General features: G+C 46.9%; 1 protein-coding gene and 1 long non-coding RNA gene across 9 annotated transcripts in view; one reads left to right on the top strand and one right to left on the bottom strand.

Moving 5' to 3' along the window:
* Nucleotides 1–52: 52 nt before the first annotated feature.
* Nucleotides 53–21,321, bottom strand: part of Ttc13 (tetratricopeptide repeat domain 13) — a 57,008-nt gene continuing 35,739 nt past the window's right edge. For 5 of the 8 annotated variants that reach the window (XM_036186968.1, XM_036186970.1, XM_036186972.1 and 2 more), the window contains 15 exons: nucleotides 20,934–21,016; nucleotides 19,946–20,087; nucleotides 19,328–19,502; nucleotides 16,099–16,255; nucleotides 13,671–13,801; nucleotides 13,090–13,222; nucleotides 12,127–12,219; nucleotides 10,126–10,209; nucleotides 9,166–9,250; nucleotides 6,374–6,483; nucleotides 4,989–5,124; nucleotides 3,580–3,659; nucleotides 2,927–3,005; nucleotides 2,720–2,799; nucleotides 53–922 (listed from right to left, as the gene is read on the bottom strand). In XM_036186968.1, coding sequence (XP_036042861.1) covers nucleotides 853–922; nucleotides 2,720–2,799; nucleotides 2,927–3,005; nucleotides 3,580–3,659; nucleotides 4,989–5,124; nucleotides 6,374–6,483; nucleotides 9,166–9,250; nucleotides 10,126–10,209; nucleotides 12,127–12,219; nucleotides 13,090–13,222; nucleotides 13,671–13,801; nucleotides 16,099–16,255; nucleotides 19,328–19,502; nucleotides 19,946–20,087; nucleotides 20,934–21,016 — 1,638 coding nt within the window. In that variant the 3' untranslated portion in view covers nucleotides 53–852. The remainder of the gene's footprint in view (nucleotides 923–2,719; nucleotides 2,800–2,926; nucleotides 3,006–3,579; nucleotides 3,660–4,988; nucleotides 5,125–6,373; nucleotides 6,484–9,165; nucleotides 9,251–10,125; nucleotides 10,210–12,126; nucleotides 12,220–13,089; nucleotides 13,223–13,670; nucleotides 13,802–16,098; nucleotides 16,256–19,327; nucleotides 19,503–19,945; nucleotides 20,088–20,933; nucleotides 21,017–21,321) is intronic. The other 3 variants (XM_036186969.1, XM_036186971.1, XM_036186976.1) reach the window with 1 other exon arrangement.
* On the top strand, nucleotides 6,976–8,875 carry LOC118583559. The gene is made up of 3 exons (XR_004944956.1): nucleotides 6,976–7,768; nucleotides 7,878–7,974; nucleotides 8,210–8,875. It is a non-coding gene; the product is annotated as an uncharacterized LOC118583559 (long non-coding RNA).

The raw sequence follows: 21,321 nt of genomic DNA, 5'->3' as shown, positions 1-21,321 counted from the left end.
AAGGGCAAAAAAGCCCCAATGGCAACAGCAAAACTACAAAAACTGACCATGATTTCAAACTGCAACAGTTTAATGGACCTTCTTACTGCAGCATTCATCTTGTCTGAGAAAACAAGACACTTTCTAAATGTTCTTACACCTAAAAGCAAAACTAGCTTACACATAAAAACAACATAATCCAGTGCCCAAACTCGGTGACTTACAGAAATCACCTCGGCTTATTTTTCCAACAAAAGAAAGAGGAACATGGTTCAGTGATTCAGTGTCGGAACATTGGCAAATACTGTCTGTGTCGCTTGTACAAGCCATGGAACCATAGGTGCCGGGGCCCTTCCACGGTTCTGGGAGGGTGGAGGGCCCATATGTGGGGGCATGGCAGTAGCAAGGCACCCCACAAAGGTGCACAGGAAGGAAGTCTGAGGAACATCTACACCTCTGTCGAGTGAAGACAAGGCCTGCTTGCTGCTGGCTTTGTTCATCTTAATAATTATTAATTTTTGGTTTTTGAAGTAAACATTTTTTGCTGTAAGGAAGGAGCAGTATGCCTTAACACATGGAAACCAACAGGTGCCATTAATACACACACTTCCCTTCCTGGTCAAGTAGCTTTCTCCCCTAAAACCCGTTTTCATGATTTCTGTTATGGTTCAGAAAAAGTAAAGAAAATGATTTCAAGTATTCAATTCCTATCAAAAATTGGTATCAAAAGTAATAAAGGACCTAATTCCATAATAATTCCATGTTTTAAAAAATAACTTAAGAAGCAAGAGGCCTGGCCCTTCATGTGTACAAATCCTCTGGTGGAGCTAGAGTTTCTTTAGACACCGTGGAGTGGAGTCCGTGTTGAGCACCTCAATCATGGACCTCAGAGTCGGGAAATGTCTCTGACACTGATGGCAGGGTCTTATAGGAAGGGGAGATACTGGAAGAGAAACACAGGGAAGCTGTTATTATTACCTCTGCCTCAGAGGAAGGGCCAGCCAGAGCCTGGGTATATGCATTCATATAAGGAACCTTCTAGACCCCCGAGTCTCTCATGAAGGACAATACCAGAAAGGTAAAAGGCATGGCAGACACTTCCATAGTAGTGACCTCACATCCTGAGCCGCTTGGAAGCTCAGCTAGGACTCTGGGAAAATAAATGCCTCTTACACGTGTACAGGACACACGTGTACAGCACACACCCCGCTGTGGCTGCCATGCATGCTGGAGCTGGACTCTGAGGATGCTAACCTCAGACCTGCTCTTACCCCTTCCTGACGCTATCACTGCTCCAAGTCCTGCCTCCTCCATCTGCAGCAGTAGATAAAATCCTTAGCTCAGAGCTACCATGTGCCCTGAGAAACATTACACACCAGGTCTGCCATGAACCATGACTTACAGTATGTGGCTGTGTGGTCTGTGGAAAGATTTGTCAAAGTTACCGAAGAAAAGGAAGCAACACCTTCCACCAGGTAAACACGTCACCAAACCATGTGTAAACGAGTAAGCTCAAAACAAGACTATATGGGCCAAGCTAAGCTCTGTGGATGACAGACACTATTTCTCAGCTTTAGACAGCTCAAATGGCCCAGCAGGTGACAGAATGGCTGTTGTCACGTAGCCATGAAGAGACATGAAATAAGTCAGTGTCTTACTCATCTAAGAGCATTGTGAGCTCAAGCCTAAACATACTCCCCAGCATTTCTGGAGATGAGAGCTGTAAGGCAACTTGCTGGTCTCTGGCACACAGTGGCAAGACTGGGAGAGAGGACCCCTGCTGGAGCTGGTCACCCACGGCCCCTGCCTCAGCTGCGACAAAGTGCCACCTTCTGGGAACTGGAATGCCATCACAGTACAAGCCACCAGGCCTGTGCTACACGTGGGTCCTGGGAAATGAACGGTTTCAACCCACTCCAGAACCTGGGCCTGAGTTTGGGATAATGGATGGAGAGGAAGGAGAACCTGACTACAAAGAAGAGATACCAGGGCTGGAGAGATGGCTCAGCAGTTAAGAGCAATGGCTGTTCTTTCAGAGGTCCTGAGTTCAACTCCCAGCACCCACATGGTGGCTCACAACCACCTGTAATGAGATCTGGTGCTCTCTTCTGGCATGCAGGGACACATGCAGGCAGAATACTGTATACATAATAAATAAATAAATCTTAAAATAAAAAAAATACCAGTAAACTTTGCTTCACATACCATTTTCCTTATTTTTTTAATCATCACTCATTTTAGATTATTGCATGCGTGCGTGCGTGCGTGCGTGCGTGCGTGCGTGCGTGCGTGTGTGTGTGTGTGTGTGTGTGTGTGGTGTGGTGTGTAGTGGCCCGAGGTTGACACTGAGACTCTTCCTTAACTACTCTCCATTGTATTTATTGAGCCAGGGTCTCTTACTGAACCCAGAGCTCACAGATACAGGTTAGCCTAGCTAACCTCCTTGTTCTGGGGATCCCATCTCTGCCCTCTGAGCTCTGAATTTCCAAGTGAGCTACCACAACTACCCAGCATTTTATTTGGGTCCCAGGGACCTGAGCTTGGATCCTCAAGGCGTGCTTTACCCACTGAGCTATGTCCCCAGCCCTGTCATCACCCACTCTTCCCTGCAGCAGAATCCCTCCACTTTAGAACAGTGTCCTGAACGGCAGTAAGCGCTGACCCATAAAAACAAGCACACACAGGCTTCTGCCCCTCCTCCCTTCCCCAGCAAGGCCGTACCAAGCACAACGATAGTTACCTTTTCAAGTTCATCCAGCTTTTTGCTATTTTGCTGAAGGCCTCTGAGCCAGGGGCTGTCATGGCTTCAAAGTCAACTAACTGCAAAAGAAGAGAAGCAGGGTGGGGTGAAGGAAGGCACCGTGTGAGGTCTAACTCACATATGTTCCATAACCAGAAGCCCGGACACGGTGCAGCCACGCATGCGCCTCCTGCCAGCCCAACATACCTTCCCTTTGGGGATCTTCCCAGCCACTTCTTTACCACTGGCCATCAGCGCTCCCACAATGACTGAGTAGGCGATGACACTGTCCAGAGAGAACAAGTCAGTCAGCCCTGGTCTGCGGGCACCACACTGACCTCCCCACGGGTTTCCACCAGGAAATAAAGGCCTAAGGAGGAATTCTTTGGACTGAAACTTTAAGTGTTTAGTTAACAGATCTTTTATTTTCTACTTTTCTACTTTAAAAGCATATGGACCTTAAGGGTCACTGTCAGCAGGAACATCAGTTTTCTGAGGAAGAACGTATTTCCGTTAGTTTTCTTCCTGCTTCCTTCCCTACTTTTGGGAGTGAAGCACACATCCACCTCTCCTCTTGGACTTACATTAAACTCTCTTGATGGTCAAGGATAGGATTTTTCTTTCTTTCTTTTTTCTTGAGACAGGGCCTCGTTATATAGACCAGGCTGGCCTCAAATTCACAGAGACCCACCCACCTCCTCTCCCCAGGGCTAGCATTAAAGGCACGTAGCACTATACTCAACAAGGATGTGATCTGAGGGGAGGGTGGACTTTAGAGGAAACAACAGGAGCTTCCTATGATTTGTGGTGTGGTGTAGCGTTTTCAACTTGAAACCATCATAGTATAGGATATCACTTACCTAGATCCTCGAGACAATGGCATTAAATTATAAAAGTAATAAACTAAGGACAAGATTAAATTGCAGACAGCATCGGCCTCCTAGGAAAAAAGACAGAGAGAGGCCCATGAACTCAAAGCCCATGTCACAAACTAGTGCTGTATCAAGTGAGGGACACCATCACGGTGTGAGAAAGGATGGCTCCGCTCCTCTCCCGAAGGCCCACTTGTGTATGTGTTGTGTTTGGTGTCTACACTAGCCATCCCAGCAGCATTTCCCCAGTGGTTTCTTAGGCCACCACCTTTGAACACACAAGATCAGCCTCCTTTACGGTGACTTGCAATTTCAAAATGCACGGTGAAGTTACAATTTTACAAAGGACAAGGCAATACTTATTATGTTTTCTAGAATGTGCATCCCTTCCCCAGAAGAGTCTCACAAGCTGTCCCCTCCCTCGGGACTGAGACTGAGAGGCTGCAGTGCTTAGTCCTGTACAGGCCGAGGTGCCCAAACTCATGGACAGCTGACTACATGTCAAGGAAGTGCGGTGGCTTCTGGGAGCCACTAGCCTCCGCTGTGTGAGAGGAATGTCTTCCTCCTGCAAGGGGCCACTTCTTGTCTCAGCGGACATGGGGAGAGAAGTCACAGACCAGAGAGTGCCCAGCTTCTGTGTTCTCCCACCACCAGGAGCCAGTCAGCATGCACCAGCTAGTTGAAATGAGAACCTGCTGGGAACGTGATTATGGGACCGGTCACACCATAGCTGCAGTCAGGAAGCAGACAGAGCATGCTAGTGTTAAGGTTACTTTCTTTTTCCTCCCTTCTATTCAGTCCAGGACCCCAGTCCATGGGACGGTGATGCCCACATCAGGGTGGGTCTTCCTTCCCCGGTTAACCTCTCTAGAAACACTCTACAGACAGAGCCAGAGGTGCCTCCTAAATCCCTCAATGTGGCAGTCAAGACAACGGTCTCACAATAAGCAGCAACCATAATGCAGGGAAGACTATGGGAGAAGGGTGAGATCCCGACCACTTTCCCTGTGGCTGATCAGGGTAAACCTCTCCTGACCCTACACTTGTACTAACACAGCACAGAGCTGACAATACAAACGGTAAGTGTGTCATTCCCCATCACTGCACTTCTTAAATCCTAGAGATGTTTTTGTGTCATGGGGACATAGAAAAGAGGTTTTGACAATAACATTTAATTTCAGGCATAAGATATACAGCCTCAGTAAAACCGAGGAAGGGTGTATGTGGAACATTTACCAAAGAAATTGCAGGTCTGGGGTATGGCTCAGCAGTGGAGCACTTGCCTAGAGCGTGTGTAGTTCTGGGTTCCAGCCTCAGCAACACACACACAGATATTCTATTTCTCTCCCTCTCTAGCCCCCCACCCCAGAATAGAAAATGAGACAAGGCAAACCTACCCCGAATTCTGAGGAGAGGATCAGTACTTTTCCCTTTGCCGTCAAGTCTTTATAAAGGGCATCTATTTCAGCATGATACAGCTGCGTCCTCTCTTCTGTGGTTTGAGTTTCCACAGAAAACAGGATATTGCCAACCCTGAAATGTAAGCAGCACTGTCAAAGGCATGGATTGAGTAGTCCAAACAGAACACTGGAGAAGTAGTGGTGTGTGTGTGTGTGTGTGTGTGTGTGTGTGTGTGTGTGTGTGTGCGTGCGTGCTCCAGGCTCTGCCACCACTTTTCCAGTCACCCTGTCAGTAATCAGGAGCAGGGGTGTGGGAGGCTCACACACATAGCTACTATCATGTATCGTGTTTAAGCTTTTGCATATAGCACCACTGTGGCTCTGTGAGGATAAACTCATGCAGTGTGTATTTGTCATGACGTCATCAGCAGAACCTTCTAGTTCTTCGATCCTTTAGCAGGAGGGAGGAGGAGATGTGACCTGGCTTGGAGAGACATATCATGGCTGAGCAACAGTTGAAAATGGAAGAGGATTTAGAATTTGGAAGACTTGGGGAAAAGCTGAAAGTTTCATGGGAGAAGAGGCCTGAATGTCTGTCTGTCCTAATTAAACTCAGTGGGACGCATGCATGCACACACACAACATGAAGTAGGAAGGGCCTGGTTGGGAAGAAGGGTTTCAGTGGGAATAGTTGGGGGATGAACAGAAAATACGGAGTGAGAAGGACTAAAAGTCATTAGATACATGTATGAAACTGTCAAAGAAAAAAGACTTTTCTTAATTCTTCTAAATCAGTGACTGAAAAACCATGGGATGTGAGAATAAAGGCAGAGGAGGAGGGCACAAGTGCCAAGTACAACCTCAGTTTTTCTTTTCTTTTTTTTTTCCGGTTTTTCGAGACAGGGTTTCTCTGTGTAGCTTTGCGCCTTTCCTGGAACTCGCTTTGTAGACCAGGCTGGCCTCGAACTCACAAAGATCTGTCTGCCTCTGCCTCCCAATTGCTGGGATTAAAGGCGTGTGCTACCACAGCCCAGCTTCAACCTCAGTTTTTCAAAGCTTCACCTCCACTTCCTTCATTTTGGTTATCTGTGCCTCCAAACTTTCCACCAAGACAACACTACCCTTGCAATACACACATCAGCAACCCTTGCATGGCAGCCCTGGAACTGCACAGATCCTTGTTTTCCTGCTGCTAGACAAGCTCTCCGCAGCCTTTGAGCAGCCACGCAGAGCTGCTGCAGGACCACAATGGACTGTGCACTTGGCCAGGAGAGATGCAGCTCCATACGCATATTGTGAGTATACCCAGGGCTCTGACATAGTTCATTTCAGAACACGCCATTGGCCACCACCAGCCCCACATCACACTTGAGCACACATACTTGTCTCCCGTGATAGTGATGGTGAAGCCGTCATATTCCTTCCCTTGATCTTTGAGGCTGGGAACTTTGGTGTTCACAGTGAACCCGTCCTTCGTTTTGGTATTAAACTGCTTTCGAGGGAAAACAAAAATCTCTATTAGTTGCAGTTCTGACACTGCAACATGACACTGTCATCTACAAACATGTTGGGCCGCACTGACAGCTACCCTGGGCTGCATACGGCCCACAGGCTGCAGGCTAGGCATCTCTAGTTCTAACCTGTCCTGGACCCTGACTCGGTCCTGGGTTTTTCTAAGGCATTCAAATTGAGAGACCATGTGCTCTCTCCTGGCAGACAGTGACCAAGGACACCTCTCCTCTCTCCAGGTGCAGCACAAACCCCAGGAGCCCCAGTCTCACTTCCCACAAGCCTACAGAGTAGCGAAGACCCCAGCAGGGAGCTGCAGGGGACCCCTACCAGCCAAGATCTGGCTCCCTGTGGCAGCTGCTCTGGGGTTGTTTCTCTTCCCAGCTCAGTAGGCCGCAATCTTGCCTGCCAACAGAGCAGCAATGCCAGCATCCCAGATCCTGAAAAGGCACTTTGTGTTCCTGCAAGTACTCCCCTAGAGCTGCAGGCCCAAGAGGTGCTCAGCATTCCTTCTCCAGCTGGGGAGTTTTATCTGCACACACTCCAACCTTGCAGACCACGGGTTATTGGGAGTTCCTCAGCGCTGGCTAGGGTGTCTCCTAGGAGCACAGCTTCAGATGCCAGCCTTGAGTTAAAACTTATGACATTCCGAAATGGCAGTAAGCAGGTTCTGCCTTGACTTTAGAAGAGAGCCTTCTTACTTTGGCTACTTGATGTTGTCCATGTTTTTCTAGGATGGGTGACCTGGAGTAAGACAGGCAATGACAACGGCCTTCTCCAGCAGCTGGCCACTGGAGTGCTGGCTGGAGGCCCAGAGCAGGGTGCAGCTGCACAGAGCAGGCTCCCAGGGCTGCCAGCTGCACTGAGGCAAGAGGCGCCTTTCTTCCGGGGACTGACCTCAGAAGACAAGTCCAGGTACTTACTATATGCCAGCTGGAGCCTCACCACAAGCAAGACCAGGTAAGTATGCACTCACAGGAAAGGAAAAAGCCTGGCCAAGCCACTGGGCCAGGAGGTGGCAGAGTGGAGGGGTGAGGCCAGCCCCCAGCTAAGAAGCCATTTGCCGGAGCAGGATCTCTAAGTCTTCTAGTGGCTCTCCAGGCTCTTCAGAGGAAGTGGCAGGCTACATTTCCTGTACACTTTAAACACACATAGACCAACACGTCCAGAATCTGGCTGAAGCCAGTCTGAAGCTGAAAATGTTCCCATCCAAAGGACAGGCTCCTACAGACGGCACAACATGGGCGATGCTGCCACCCTCTGGCTAGGTATTGTGGGACTTGTCTCAGTGCCCTTGGCTTTCCTTTCCATCTTTGTATAAGCAGATTTGGTCTTCCACCTGATATCTTACTAGATTTTAGTGCCTAACCTCCACAGGAAAGCAACCAAGGAGCTGACCTACTGCAGTTCCGGGTTCTTCTCTGTAGAGTGTCCTGCCACCCTCGGTCACGGGAGGAACTGCCATGACATCAAGGTTAGTGCAACACAGGTGGACTTCAAAAGCCATCTGAGAGCCTTCCTTCAACCACTCATTACCCATGACACACTGAGACTTGTCACAGCTAAGGGTTTCCTCCTTAGCTTATTCTCTCTCTCTCTCTCTCTCTCTCTCTCTCTCTCTCTCTCTCTGTGAGTTTTCAGTTGGACTGACGTCTTTTCTTGGTTCTGACTTTCTATGTCAAGAGCGCATCTCATTTCTATTCTTTCAGAGTGCATTTCAAACTACGGCGGACATCAAAATCCATGCTGTTGCTGTTTGCACAGTGTTAGGGAACAAGGATGGGCCTAGTGTGTTCTACCATGAGTGCTCTACCATAACTCAATGAGTCACCTCTGGGGCCAAATGAAGCTGGAGGTACACATAGGAATGGCCCACTTTCAAGGCCACAGCTTAATCTCAGCTCTGCAATCCAGACAAGTCTACTCAGGGCACTCTGAGCAACCCCTGCTGTGCCACAAGCTCTCACTGCGGATGCATGGCCATGCACCATGGACCCCTCCACCCCTGCCTTAGGCACCTCCTCCTCTGCTACAGCTGCTGACCACCTGTCCTATGGTACAGTGAACATTCTCCAAGGAAGCTGGGGAAGTGGGGTTCCTCAATTTCTCTCTTCTTTCAGAAATCAGTCTAACTACAGCTGTCCTGGGTTCCCACATGTGGAAGGGCAACCGAGGAGCACTCGGGTGTGACCACAAGTCCAGTTTGAGTGCATCTGTTTTCAAGTCCCTTTTGTTTCCTGAGTCAACTGCTTCCTTGAAAATCAGTTCTGGTTGAGTCTGGTTCAGCATCGTGCTTGGTTTTGGTTATTGCTTACAATGTGTTTATGTAGGGATTTCAGATGGCATCCTTTATAAATTTTAAAACAGCACAACAGTAAAACATATGCTCTTTTTCCTCTCTAAGTTGCTGGTTTTCTCTCATACAATTCCTCCTGAGATATTTTCATTTAGTTTGCTTATTTTATGTGTAAGTGTGTTTTGTCTGCCTAGTGGCTGCAGAGGTCAGAAGAGGGAGTCAGGTCCCCTGGAACTGGACTTAGAGATGGTTCTGAGTCACCATATGAGTGCTGGAAACTGAACCCAGGTCCCTCAGGAAAAGAAACCAGTGCTCTTAACTTCTGAGTCATTGCTCCATCCCCAACTGCGATTCTGATGAGAAACTTACCTTCATAATTGGAAGAAGGTCCTCCACTTTATGTACCTTTTCCAGGGCTTCTCTAACTTCCAACAAGCCCTTTGGATTATTTGCTCTTGAAGAGAGGGGTAAAGTAGAAGGGAGGAGGCAATGGAGATTAATGCAAAAACATGACACGTGGATCTCATTTACATTTTAAACAACTGTTCCTAATGACAAGCAGCTCAATGCTGTAGGCCTGTACAGCCTAGGGCTCCCTACTGACAGGATCATCTACCCAGACCAGTAATACACGTGAGAAAATTGTGTCTGGAGTAACTGTTCAGACCTTGTTCTGGCTCGGCAACCCCCTAAGCAATACAGCACTGGCCAAGTGTTGGTATTATAAGGAGTCTAGATGATCTGAAGCACATGGGAGCATGTGTGTGGGTTTTGTGTAAATGTCATACCATTTAATGGAAGGGACCTGAGCACCCAGAGATCTTGAAATTCACTGCCAGACACTGACGATAAACAGTATCCAAACTGGGCAATAAGAAAAGTCAATCCTAGCTAACAGGTGTGGAGCTGCAGATGAGAACAGAGGTGACCAGAGGAAACGCGCATGGCCGGCAGCCTTCACATTCGCCCCATGTACTGGCCCAATTTCTTAGTAAAACCTCGACTGTCCTGTTCCGAGACCAAAGCACCCTGCTGGGGTTCCACGTCATTCCACTCAGCTGGGGATTCCACCATTCAAAACTGAACTCCCCAACAGATGAAGGCTTGGTAGGCAATTGGGAATATCACAGTGCTGAGTGTCGGGCTAAAAGCACCACCGAGGCCTGAGACTCTGTGAAGTCATTATACAGGCAAGTGACTAAAAGGCTTGAAACTTCTGATCTAGATTGTTTTGTCTGCCAGTGGCTCAGTTTTCAAATTCACAAATATACTAAACATGAAATGCATGGAATCAATCCTTCACAGCAAAAGGGAAGATTAAAGGCTTACCCATGATAAACAAGAATTCTATCTTTAATAAAATGAAGTATTTTCTCAAAATATTCCAGATATCTCATATTAATCACCTGACCCCTGTAAGGTAAAAAATGATAAAATTAACCATCATTTTACAAAGGAACGTAAGTATCAGTTAATTCTGAAAACAAAGAGCTGAGACTAGTGTGGCAGAGTAACAGCTTGCTCTGTCACTGTGGGAGAAGCAAGTCTCACCCCAGCAGGAAGCCTGGGCTCTTGGAGCCTGTCCTGCCCTGGACAAAAGGGTCCAGGATCTGCTTAAAGGGAGTTCAGATCTGATGGCGACTATCTTCGGGAAGATGCCATTCTCTGCTCCCTGTATGGCACGTCTGCACGTCTGATGATGCCTCTCCTTGCTGTTTAGCAGTCTTTTTTCCTCTATATAACATTATATTCCCCACATTCCCACTCTCTGGTTTTTCTTCCTTTAAACTCACTTGAAGGTGTTCATATCTAGGAACAGCTGAGTCTGAGTCTTACTGCTCCAGAAACACCGCCCCGAATCCCATAGCATCCTCCTGTCAAGGTTATGAGTCAAGTAGGATTCTTCTCCCCAATAGGGCACTTCAGTCTCCAGGCCCCTTTTTCTCTCCTGCTGCTCTCAGGCTGACAGGGGACAACCACAGCCTACGCTAGAGGCTGAGTGAATTCCTCTGATGCTACTCTACCAGGCACCTCTGAGCCACTGCAGAGTTCCCTGCCCGTCTCAAAGCCTCTGCAGCTCCCTTCCCACCCTGCAGGGGTCTCATGGGTCTGCATCTGTGTTCTCAGATCTCAAACCCTTTCCTCTGTTCCCAGGCTGCTGCCCCTCACAGACTGTTCATTCATCTGTTGCCACATGACCCTCCATATGTACACATCTGTTCTTGCTGTTTCTCTGCTCACCACCCATGAATGGCTCACCATTTTGGCTATCTATCTTTCCAGCCTCGATCCCTGAGACTCTCTGGAATACACAGTGGTTGGCAGCAACAATGGATGGATCACAGCTTCCTGGCCAGGCTGAGTTCACCAGTGGGTGGCTGCACAACCCCAATCTCTCTCTTGGGACAGTTCAGGCATGGCTACTGGCTACACCAAGTGGCCCTTTTCTGCTCCCCATCACCAAATCCTGACACGGGCCCTATGACTCAAGCACTATAAGCAAGAACACAAGGTGATACACAGTGGCCTCAGTTACAACCCATGACCAAATCTAGCTAAAGGCATCACAAATCATTCTGTGAGAAACAGAAAGGAACCAATTACACAGGGAAAAGAAACATGACTTCTAGAAATTAAAAAGATAAGTATAAAAAAGACATTTACACTAAAACCTAAATTTAAATGCCAAGTGTTAGATAGAGGAACATTTTATGATCCAGGTTTCTGGAGCTGGAAGTATTTTAGATATGACATAGTGCCACATCTGCCAATTTTATCTAAAGTCATGTTTACTAAATGGCAGGCAAACACCATGAGCATCATCCCTGAGGTGGGTCTCTTCAGTATGTGTTCATGCTCATTTTCAGTGTAGGTAGCCCATAAAGGAGGGAAAGGCAAGCATCACCCAGGTTGCTAACTGCGGGGCTCAGGACAACACAGAGGCTCTCAGTTAGCCCAACTCTCACCAGGGAGCAACCTCAGTGACTGGCCCTTAGTGCTCAGGGTGGAGCTGGGGTCCCGGACAGAGCAGACCCGGGAGGGTTCTATGGCAAATACTGCATTCACCATCTAATCGCTTCGTATGCTCTTTCAAGACTTCTTGAAAACTCACACCCTAGTCCATAATTTGTGAATCCACCCTTCAGTGATGTGCCACATGTGGAGGTGCATGGCATACACTGCTCGTACGCAGCTGGAGCAGTGAGAAGGGACTTATGGAACTTGCGGGTGCAGAACTACTATGGGTGTGTTCCCTATCAAGGTCACCAAGGTACATCTCATAACGCCGCACTCCTATGCCAACAGGAACAAGGCACAAAAGGTTCCCACCTGATTAAGTTGATATGGTTGTTGAAACCTCTGCTGAGACTTCGAGCTGGCATCTGATCCAGCCACAATACAGGCTGGTCTGGATCAGCGATCCTGTGAAACAGAGCTCATGAGGGCTGAGACCTTACCCACCGCTTCCAGAATAAACCAAGGATGGGTCTCTGCAAAAGTGAGGAAGGAGCTCTTACTGGCTCCAACTTCTGAAAAGAGCACACAGACCATCACATTCCAATGCACAGTTTGGCCATACCGGTGAGAAGCCAGCAAAGGCTGATGAGCTGTAATGGTTGGTCTAAACTGTCAACTTGATGGGCATTAGAATCATCTTAGGAAACACACCCACAATGGTGAGTCCACAAAGAGTCACTGATGGGGGAAGACCCACCCACATGCAACTGGTACCGTTCCATGGGCTAGGGGCTCATACTCAGTAAGGAAAAAGTGACTGAGCACTAGCATTCTTCTCTGCTTCCTGACGGGATGACGGTGAGCACTTGCCTCATATTCCTGCTGCACACCTTCCTGCCCTGATGGAAGCCCCGAGCTTAAACTAACCCTTCCCTCTTACATTGCTTTTCCTCGGGTGTTCTGTCCTAGCAATGAGAAAAGGAACTAATACACTGGGCAGCTACATGAGTTCTAGAAATCCAGAGGCGCCCTGCGCCTTAGGGGACAGGCCACAGGTAAGGAAGGATACTCCAAAGACCTCATCTGAAACACTGTGCTCACACAGGGGCTTGGAAACTTGGCAACCCTCACTCCCATTTCATGAGCATGAGCTGAGTGTGTTCTGGAGAATAAAGGTAACAGTGATGTCTGGCGAACATTAGGAGAAAAGAACTCAGAACCTTAATTTACAGGGTCCAATTTTGTGAGCAAAGTGTGGATTCAAGCCTCTTGGTGAGAAGATACACGCCTGCTAGGAGCACTCTTCACTGTCTCACTCGCCCTCCGGTTGGTTACCTTCTCCACTTCACAGCAATGTCGAACATGTCCCTCCACTGCATCAGCCTTGTCTTCCCATTCATGCGGACCTTTGAATTGGTCCAGGTCCGATGGACAGCCTGCATGACTTCCAGTGCTGCCAAGCCCATGGCTAAGGGAGAGGAACACCAAGAAAGAGTTCACCAGAACCCTTTCCAAGGGGCCAGTTCTCATCTTTTGTTCTCAAGTCTTGGCAACCACATAAAGAACCAGAAGTACCAATGAAACAGCGAGACTGAGTGTCTGACGTCCTACTCAGACCCAGCCCTGCTTCCTACAGAAACAAGGAGGGCCTCAAGTTCCTCCTCACTCCTGCAGGAAGAAGACAGCTGCACTGGATCAGCTGCCCAACCTGCAGTGAGAGCTTGAGAGCCATGCTCCACATCTACACGGCAGCAAGCGTGTGGAGCCCAGCTGGAGAAGGCAGCTTTCTCCAGAGCTGAGAACTAGTCTGTACACTTCTGTTCTGGCCACATGGAGAGCTGAGTAAGTACAATAAATACCAGCTTCTAACGAAAGACAACACAGCCTAAAGACCCTGCTCCATTTCTAGAGAATACCTCTGTGTATCCTCTTGTTGGGCAGGAAACCAGGTGTTTCATACTGCATAAGTGAGCCTAGGCGGTCAGCTACACATATCAGCTCTTGGACTTCAGGCTTGTAGCCCTCGAAATTCTGATGTAGCACATCCCTGCAAGAAACACCATGATGGAGATAAGGACTCTGCAGCAGACACTTGTACCATTCCCCCACTGGAACTCAACCAAGCATACATAGAACCAAGCAGTTCTCCAGAGTTTCACATCTCATCACACACAATTAAAAGAAACAACCTCTTATGCAAGTCATGTGTACCATTTGCTACTACCTCATGCCGGTTAAGTATCACAGGTGGGGACCCAAGGCCCTCTTACTAGCATTGGCCATAAACTTCTCCAGACACACAGTGTGTAGTGCCCCTCCAACAAGTGGTCAAATCGTGTCCAACTGCGACTTTTAACTGATTCTCAGTCATTGACATTTATTGCAGTTATCAGAGATCTGAATTGATTTCAGCCCATTTTCCTATTTTCCCCTTTGTGCTGGATATTTTTATGTCAACTTGACACAAGCTAAAGTCATCTGAGAGGAGGAAGCCACAACTGAGAAAACGCCTACTTAAAACTGGACTGTAGGGAGGGCCCAGACAATTCTGGGTGAGGCCACCCCTGGGCTGGTGGTGCTGGGTTCTGTAAGAAAGCAGGCTGAGCAAGCTAGGGGAGCAAGTGATTAACACTCCTTGATGGTCTCTGCATCAGCTCCTCCCTCCAGGTTCCTGTCTGGCTTGAGTCCCTGCCCAGACTTCTTTTGATGATGAACAGTGATATGGAAGTATAAGTCGAATAAACCTTTCCTTTCCAAGTTGTTTCTGGTCATGGTGTTTCAGAACAGCAATAATAGCCTAGCTAAGACACAGCCCAAACACCCACACACATCAAATAATAAAATTAAATTTAAAAACTGTGCTGGGTGGTGGTGATGTACATCGTTACTCCCAGCACTCAGGAGGCAGAAGCAGACAGATCTCTATAGTTCAAGGCCAGCCTGGTATAGAGTGAGATCCAGGACAGCCAGGACCACACAGAGAAACCCTGTCTCAAAAAATATAAACAAAACAAAGCAATATTTAAAAATGCAACTGTGGACTTATGTGATTCATTAGCTTTGGAAAATTCTTGGCTGCAATTCTTTTAAACACCGCTGCTTATCCATTTCCCTTAGATTCCAGGTGTGCCTGCTCCCCCAGGCCCTCGGTGTCTCCTCTGTCTCCTGTCTTCTGTCCCCTTCCTTCCAGCTGTGCTGTTTCCCAGCAGCCACCTGTCTTGCTGCTTAGCCTTTAATAAGTCTTTACTCAGTGACAAAGTCTTCTATCCCTAAGGTGGCCATTTATTTTAAAATCAACCTGGCCACATCAGACAGTCTCTTGTTTCTTGTTCATGTTGGCAACTTAGTCATTATTTCTTTCAGCATTTTATTTAGTTATTTTCTGTCTGTATTCAGCAACTTCAGTATGTGCAGTCCTCAAGGTCCAAGCTTGCCAGTTGCTGCTTCACTGACTCATGCATGCGGTGTGGAGAGTCCTGAGGTTTGGATTTCATTCCCATGGTCTTAGTTTAAGACTATGGGGACCCAAATGGGTATAGCTTTCCTACTAAGAGTTTGCAACTATGTCTGCAGAGTTCCTAGAATGCCTCCAACATGGGGTCACATTAACTTCTAAAAGGTTTCCTTACTCCACTGCAGAGCTGGTGGGCTACAATCCAGATGTTTCTCTCTCATGAATGCTCACCTCCCTCCTTCTTTTAAAGAGAACAGAAACGTCAAAATGTAGCGATTTTTCAATTTTAAGGCACTGTTGGACGTTTGGGAATTATTCTCTATTCTGGTCTGTTTTGTGGCCCTTAAGTACATCTGCACTTTCCCATTACAGCAGCAGCTGCCCAGCAGTGTGATTTTTGACCTGTGTTCCTTGGCTGGCCCTGAACTCCTAAGCTTCCTGCCTCCAACTTCCTAGTGCTGGGATTATAATTGTGCACTACCATGCCTGGCAAAACTTTCAAATTGCTTAACAATTTGTTTTCCAGGCAACAAGCAAGCATTGCTTACTAACGATTGCCTGTGAGCCTCCATGTATCTGACATGCAAAGGCTGCACAACATGAGTATAGAAAGGTCAGGCTAGCAGGAGAAGCAACATCTGTCAGAAAGTTTCAAGGTACCTTATAAACTAAGAGAATTAGCTGGTGGCATATAAACAGCAAGAAGTCATTTATTGATCAAGAAATAATCAGCACTCAGGAGGCTGAAGCAGTGGGATCATGAGTTTGAAGTCAGCCTGGAATGAATACACACTGAGACCCAATCCCTTTAAATAAATGGGACAAAAAAAAAAAAAAAAAAAAAAAGATGAGCTCCCAGTTTGGGCTTTGAGAAGCCACACAACACTTACTTGATGTGAGGCTGCAGGCCCGGCTGCTCTTCATAGCCATCTATGAGGAAAGGCAGGTTCTTCGCCCAGTGGTCTTTGAAGCTGCCTGGTAGATCCGTGTCAATGTTATATTCCGTCAGGGGGGTATCGAGGTGTGCGTGCAGATATCGAGAATATTCTGTAGATAGGAAAGGAGCTGCCAAACCTAGATACTGCTGAGGAAGCCCTTGTTGGAGCAAGGCATCACATAGATGCTTTGAGCCACACTGTCATCAATGTGGGAATTCCGAAAGATGGCTGCAGGACTATAGAAGCCTGCTACAGACTGGAAGCACAAGGATCAAGTACACATCCATCTGCTGGGGGCTTCTTTGACTACATTTTAACCACCTTTCTATGAAGAGAGCCAAAGAGCTCATCTTTTTGTTTCAGAGTCTGAAACCCCAGGGAAGTACCAGACCAAGCCTGGGGCCCTGAGAGACCAAATGGGTGTGCAGTCTCACCACGACCTGACTGACGGCTGCATATCTCTATAGAGGCCTGCAGGAAGGAACATGGCAGGTATGCTAGCCCGGTCAGGGGTCATTCTCAGTGCCAGCCTGCTGAGCCAGGAGGGGTGTGAAGGGTAAACTGTCCAAGAGATGGCCCCTGGGCTGTTGATACTTGATGCAATTTTCAGAAACTTTGGTATGTTTGGGACATCTATGAAGCTCAAATTCTGATTAAGTACAGCTAATAAAAGATTAGCATTCAAACTAGATGTCCTATGATTGCAAAATACATTGCAGAGGCCAAAGACCTAGAGTAAAAAACCATGGAATGTAAAATTTTTAAAAAGATTTAGGTTATTTTTAAAAGTGTGTGTGTGTGTGTGTGTGTGTGTGTGTGTGTGTGTGTGTGTGTGTGTGTGAATATGGATCTATTCATATGAACGCAGGTGCCCCTGGAGAATAAAGATGTTGGATCCCCCTGGAGCTGGGTACAAGTGGCTCTTGTGGTTGCTGGATCCAAACTCAAGTCCTCTAGAGGAGCAGTATGTGCTCTTAACCACTGAGCCATCTCCCCAGTCCTAAACCATAACGTTTCTAAGGAGGTCAGTCATGATGGCTTATGTATGTAATCTTAGTATTTAGAAGGCTGAGACAGGAGGATCATCATGAGTTCTAAGCCATCTTGGGCTACATAGTTAGTTCTAGGCCAGCATGGATAAAGGTGAGATGTTATCTCAAAGGACCAAAAAAAAAATTGATTAGGAAAAGTCTAATGAATAGTTTTCTGTTAATTATATGCTGAATTAAAATTTTAGATACACCGAATAAAATAAAATATATTATTAAAATTAATTCCAACTGCTTGTTTTGGCATTTCTTTTAAATATTTTTTTTATTTTTACTTATTTGGGGGATAGCATGTGCGTGCCATAGCATGTATGTGGAGGTTTGAGGGCAATCTGTGGAACTCGGTTCTCTCTTTCCACCATGTGGCTCTTGGGGTTGAACTCAGGTAGACAGGCTTGGTGGCAGCCGTCTTCACCCACTCAGCCATCCTGCAGATCCTATGCTTTTACATTTTAATATGACTATTACTAACTTAAAAGTATATACATGGATGGCATCTTTTCTCATCATTTTCCACAATAATGCTCTCAAGGGCTAATGAAAGCAAAGGCAAAATATGTGGGTGTGCAGACAACAAAAACATCTTCCTGAATAAATGGGGAAAATAATGTATGTATATACTGGAAGATAAAACTGTGTGTATGCTAGAGGATGTATGTTTGTGCTGGCTGGGTTTGGTTAACTTGACACAAACCTAGATATATCTGGGAAGAGGGAATCTTCATGAGAAAGTGTCTCCAGAACATCAGCCTGTAGGCAAGTCTGTATGGCATTTTCTTGATTAATGATTTGTGTGGAAGAGTCCAACCCATTGTAGGTGGTGCCATCTCTGGGCAGGTAGTCCTGAGGTGCATCAGAATGCAAGCTGAGCAAGCTGTGAGGAGCAAGCCAGTAAGCAGTACCCCTCCATGGCTTCTGCTCCAATTCTTGCCTCCAGATTCCTGCCCTTACTTCCTTTAGTGATGGACTCTAACATCTAAATGTGAGCCAAATAAACCCTTTCCCATAAGTTTCTTTTGGTCATGGTGTTTTATCACAGCAATAGAAACCCTAAGACAATCTGCATGTGTGCTGGAAGAGGTATGTATACACTAGAAGGCGTGTGCATGCGTGTGTGTGTGTGTGTGTGTGTGTGTGTGTGTGTGTGTGTGTGTAAGCAAGCATAGGAAGATATATATGTCTGTGTACATTAGAAGGTGTGTCTGTGTACACTGGAAGATGTGTGTGTGTGTTTGTGTGTGTATGAATAAAAAGATGTGTATACATACAGGAAGATGTTTATGAGAATATAGAAGTATGCATGTGTGTGTTGTGTGTGTGTAGGAAGATGTGTGTATTAAGTATATAGGAAGATGTGTATGTACTCAGAAAAATGTTTGTGTGTGTATATACATGGGAAGGTATATTTGTACATAAAATATGTGTGTACATAGGTGTGTCTACATAAGGTATGTTAATTTGTGTGCATAGGAATATGTGTGTCTGTGTATACACAGAAAGATGTATGTATAGATAAAAGACGTGTGTATGTGTATACAAAGGAAGATGTGTGTGTACATAGAAAGATCTATATATACACATAAGAAAATGTTTACGTACATATGAAGAAGTGTGTGTTACATAGGAAGATGTAGGGGTTGCTTTGGAAGGTACATGTATCTGTATATTGAAAGATGTATATGGAGAAAAAGCAAGTCTGTGACTAATTCAAGAATTGCTCCTTTTCTCACCAAACTGTGTCTTTCTGATATGGGAAATTGTGATAGAATGGAATGCAGGACCAGAGATGCCAGGTAACTCTCAACAATGAAAACCCCACGCAGGGTACTTTCCTGTCCTTCAGTGAGATGAGGAGGCACCCGACAAACTATCCACAAAGAACTACCTCACATCCAACTACAAACGTGCTTTTACTCAGGTCAAGCTTCCGTGGAGGTTTAGAAGACCTGTAGGTAAGGTAGGAAGAACATCAGGCCTGTCTCGGGAGATATTGAGGCCCCTAGTCCTGAAACCTCCAGCGTCAAGAGACGCTAGCGACGGGAGGCCCAGCTTCAACTCCACCATCTCACGGATGCAGCAGGGCACCCACCGCTGGGCATGGAGGAGGAAAACTCCCACCATTTTCTGCTTACCTCGGAGATACTTCACCCTCAAGTACTCTGGGCTAGCCTTCTGGCCGGGGAGAGGGTCGTTCAGCATAACTTTCGTCTGTGCTTTAATTCCTTCATAGAACTGCCCCATTGCCACGTGACTGAGCCCCTTCATGTACTGGCACACTTCGTTGTACGGCTCGAGTTGCAGGCAACGCTACAGTTTAGGACAAAAGGCTGCATTAGTGTCACATGGGGTAGGACAGCTTTTCCTTCACCCCAAAAGCTCTCCTTCCAGGTTGAGTCAAACTACATACAGGTTTCTAAGTTAGTCTAGAGGCCAAAGCAAAGGACCCTCCCTCTACCCCCCTCCCCCCCCCCCCCCCCCCCCCCGACAGGGTCTCACTATCCAGGCCACTAGGCTGGCCTAGAACTTGCTCTCTAGACCACGCTGGCCTTGAACTCACCAAGAGCTGCCTGCCTCTGCCTCTGCCTCCCAAGTGCTGGGATTAAAGGAGTACAGCATGTCCAGATTCCTCTTTTCAGTGTGTGTGGCATGTGCAGGTATTTGTGGTTCCTTCAGAGAGTTCCACTGACCTCTCTGAAGCACCAGCAAGAGCTCCAGCTATCGTTAGTAGCTCTGCTGCTAGAGAGGCTTACCTTGAAGTTCTTCAGGGCCTCCTGCAGGCTGCCATGGTGGTAGAGCATCATCCCTCGGAGCTGCAGGGTCTGCACATGGTTCTGGTTGAGCAGCAGGGCTTTCTGGAAGCTCTCAGTGGCTGCTTCAAAATTGCCAAGTTCTCTAAGGATTGAACAACTGTGATGAGCACTGGACAGCAGGTCAGTGACGCCAGCACTAGAGTTCAGTTCTGGGAGGTCTCAAGGTAGGTGTGTGTCTCCTACTCCCTGAACACCTCACACACAGTTGCACAGTCTTCACGCCACCTAGGAATCTAACATATAACATTAAAGGATGCTCACATTTTTGATTTCTCTAGGAAAAATTAAGGTACTGATTTCAAAAACCAAATGCATCCTCTGTGTGACGGTGAGATTTCCCTAACAGCCTTTCCTCTGTAGCTACAATGGCTCCTTTATAGGCAAGACACTGGAAGCCCAGAGAGCCATCAGTGGCATACCTGCACAGTTCAAGTTTCAGGGGCTCCTAGCTCATGCATTCCTACATCAACCACGTCACCTGTCTTTCTGATTGAAGTGAGGCTGCTTTTTAAAGTTGAATACTCTAATAGTGAATCAATGCACAGAGCCAAGAGGTGAGGGCCTGGTCACAGCTTCCTATCCTGGACTGACTTTCCCACGATCAGGAATTCACCACCACATAGCCTGCCAAATGGCGATGGTGTCTATCACCCAGCACTGTCCAATGCCAGGCACAACATTAATCTATAGGGACTTATGCCCTCATACCACTATGAACATCATGACCCTGAGGGGCTGACCCTCAGAGAGCTGTGTAAGCTGACATGACTCCTATAGGGTAACACATACCAGGGGTCCTGACACAGTACTCCCTCACATCCCAGAGGAGATGCCAGCAGGCGAAGCGATGCCTTCAAAGTGGACATCTTTTCTGAGAGATGCATGTGTCTTTCCTAGCTTAGTCTCCTTTCAGCCCATTGTCACTCACCTGTAGGCCTGTCCTAGACTTTTATATGCATCGATAAAGTCAACTTTCTGTTTCAGAGCTTCTTTGAAGGCCTCGATGGCTTCCTGCGGAAGGTATGCAGAAAATGAGTTCACTTGCATTAATTCCACTTGCATCACTAAAGGTTTACACATATGCCACATCTATCTCTGGAAGAATTATCTTAAGTAGGACCAAAAAATTATGAGGCAAGCTGTTTTTTGTAATAAACTGTTGGGAGGCTGTGATTCTAACAGTAAAAGAAAAATGCATTTCTATAAAAACAGCCTCAGGTTCTCACTCTGACAGAGCTGTTGTCTTGTCTAACTCAGTAGTGCTGGAGTGCTGATGATTTCACCTTCATACGAACATCATTTCTTCAATCTATAAC

Source organism: Onychomys torridus, chromosome 5 (assembly GCF_903995425.1).
Source record: "Onychomys torridus chromosome 5, mOncTor1.1, whole genome shotgun sequence".
Lineage (NCBI taxonomy): Eukaryota > Metazoa > Chordata > Mammalia > Rodentia > Cricetidae > Onychomys > Onychomys torridus.
The sequence above is the reverse complement of the archived record's forward strand: the minus strand, read 5'-3'. Positions and strand labels throughout refer to the sequence as shown.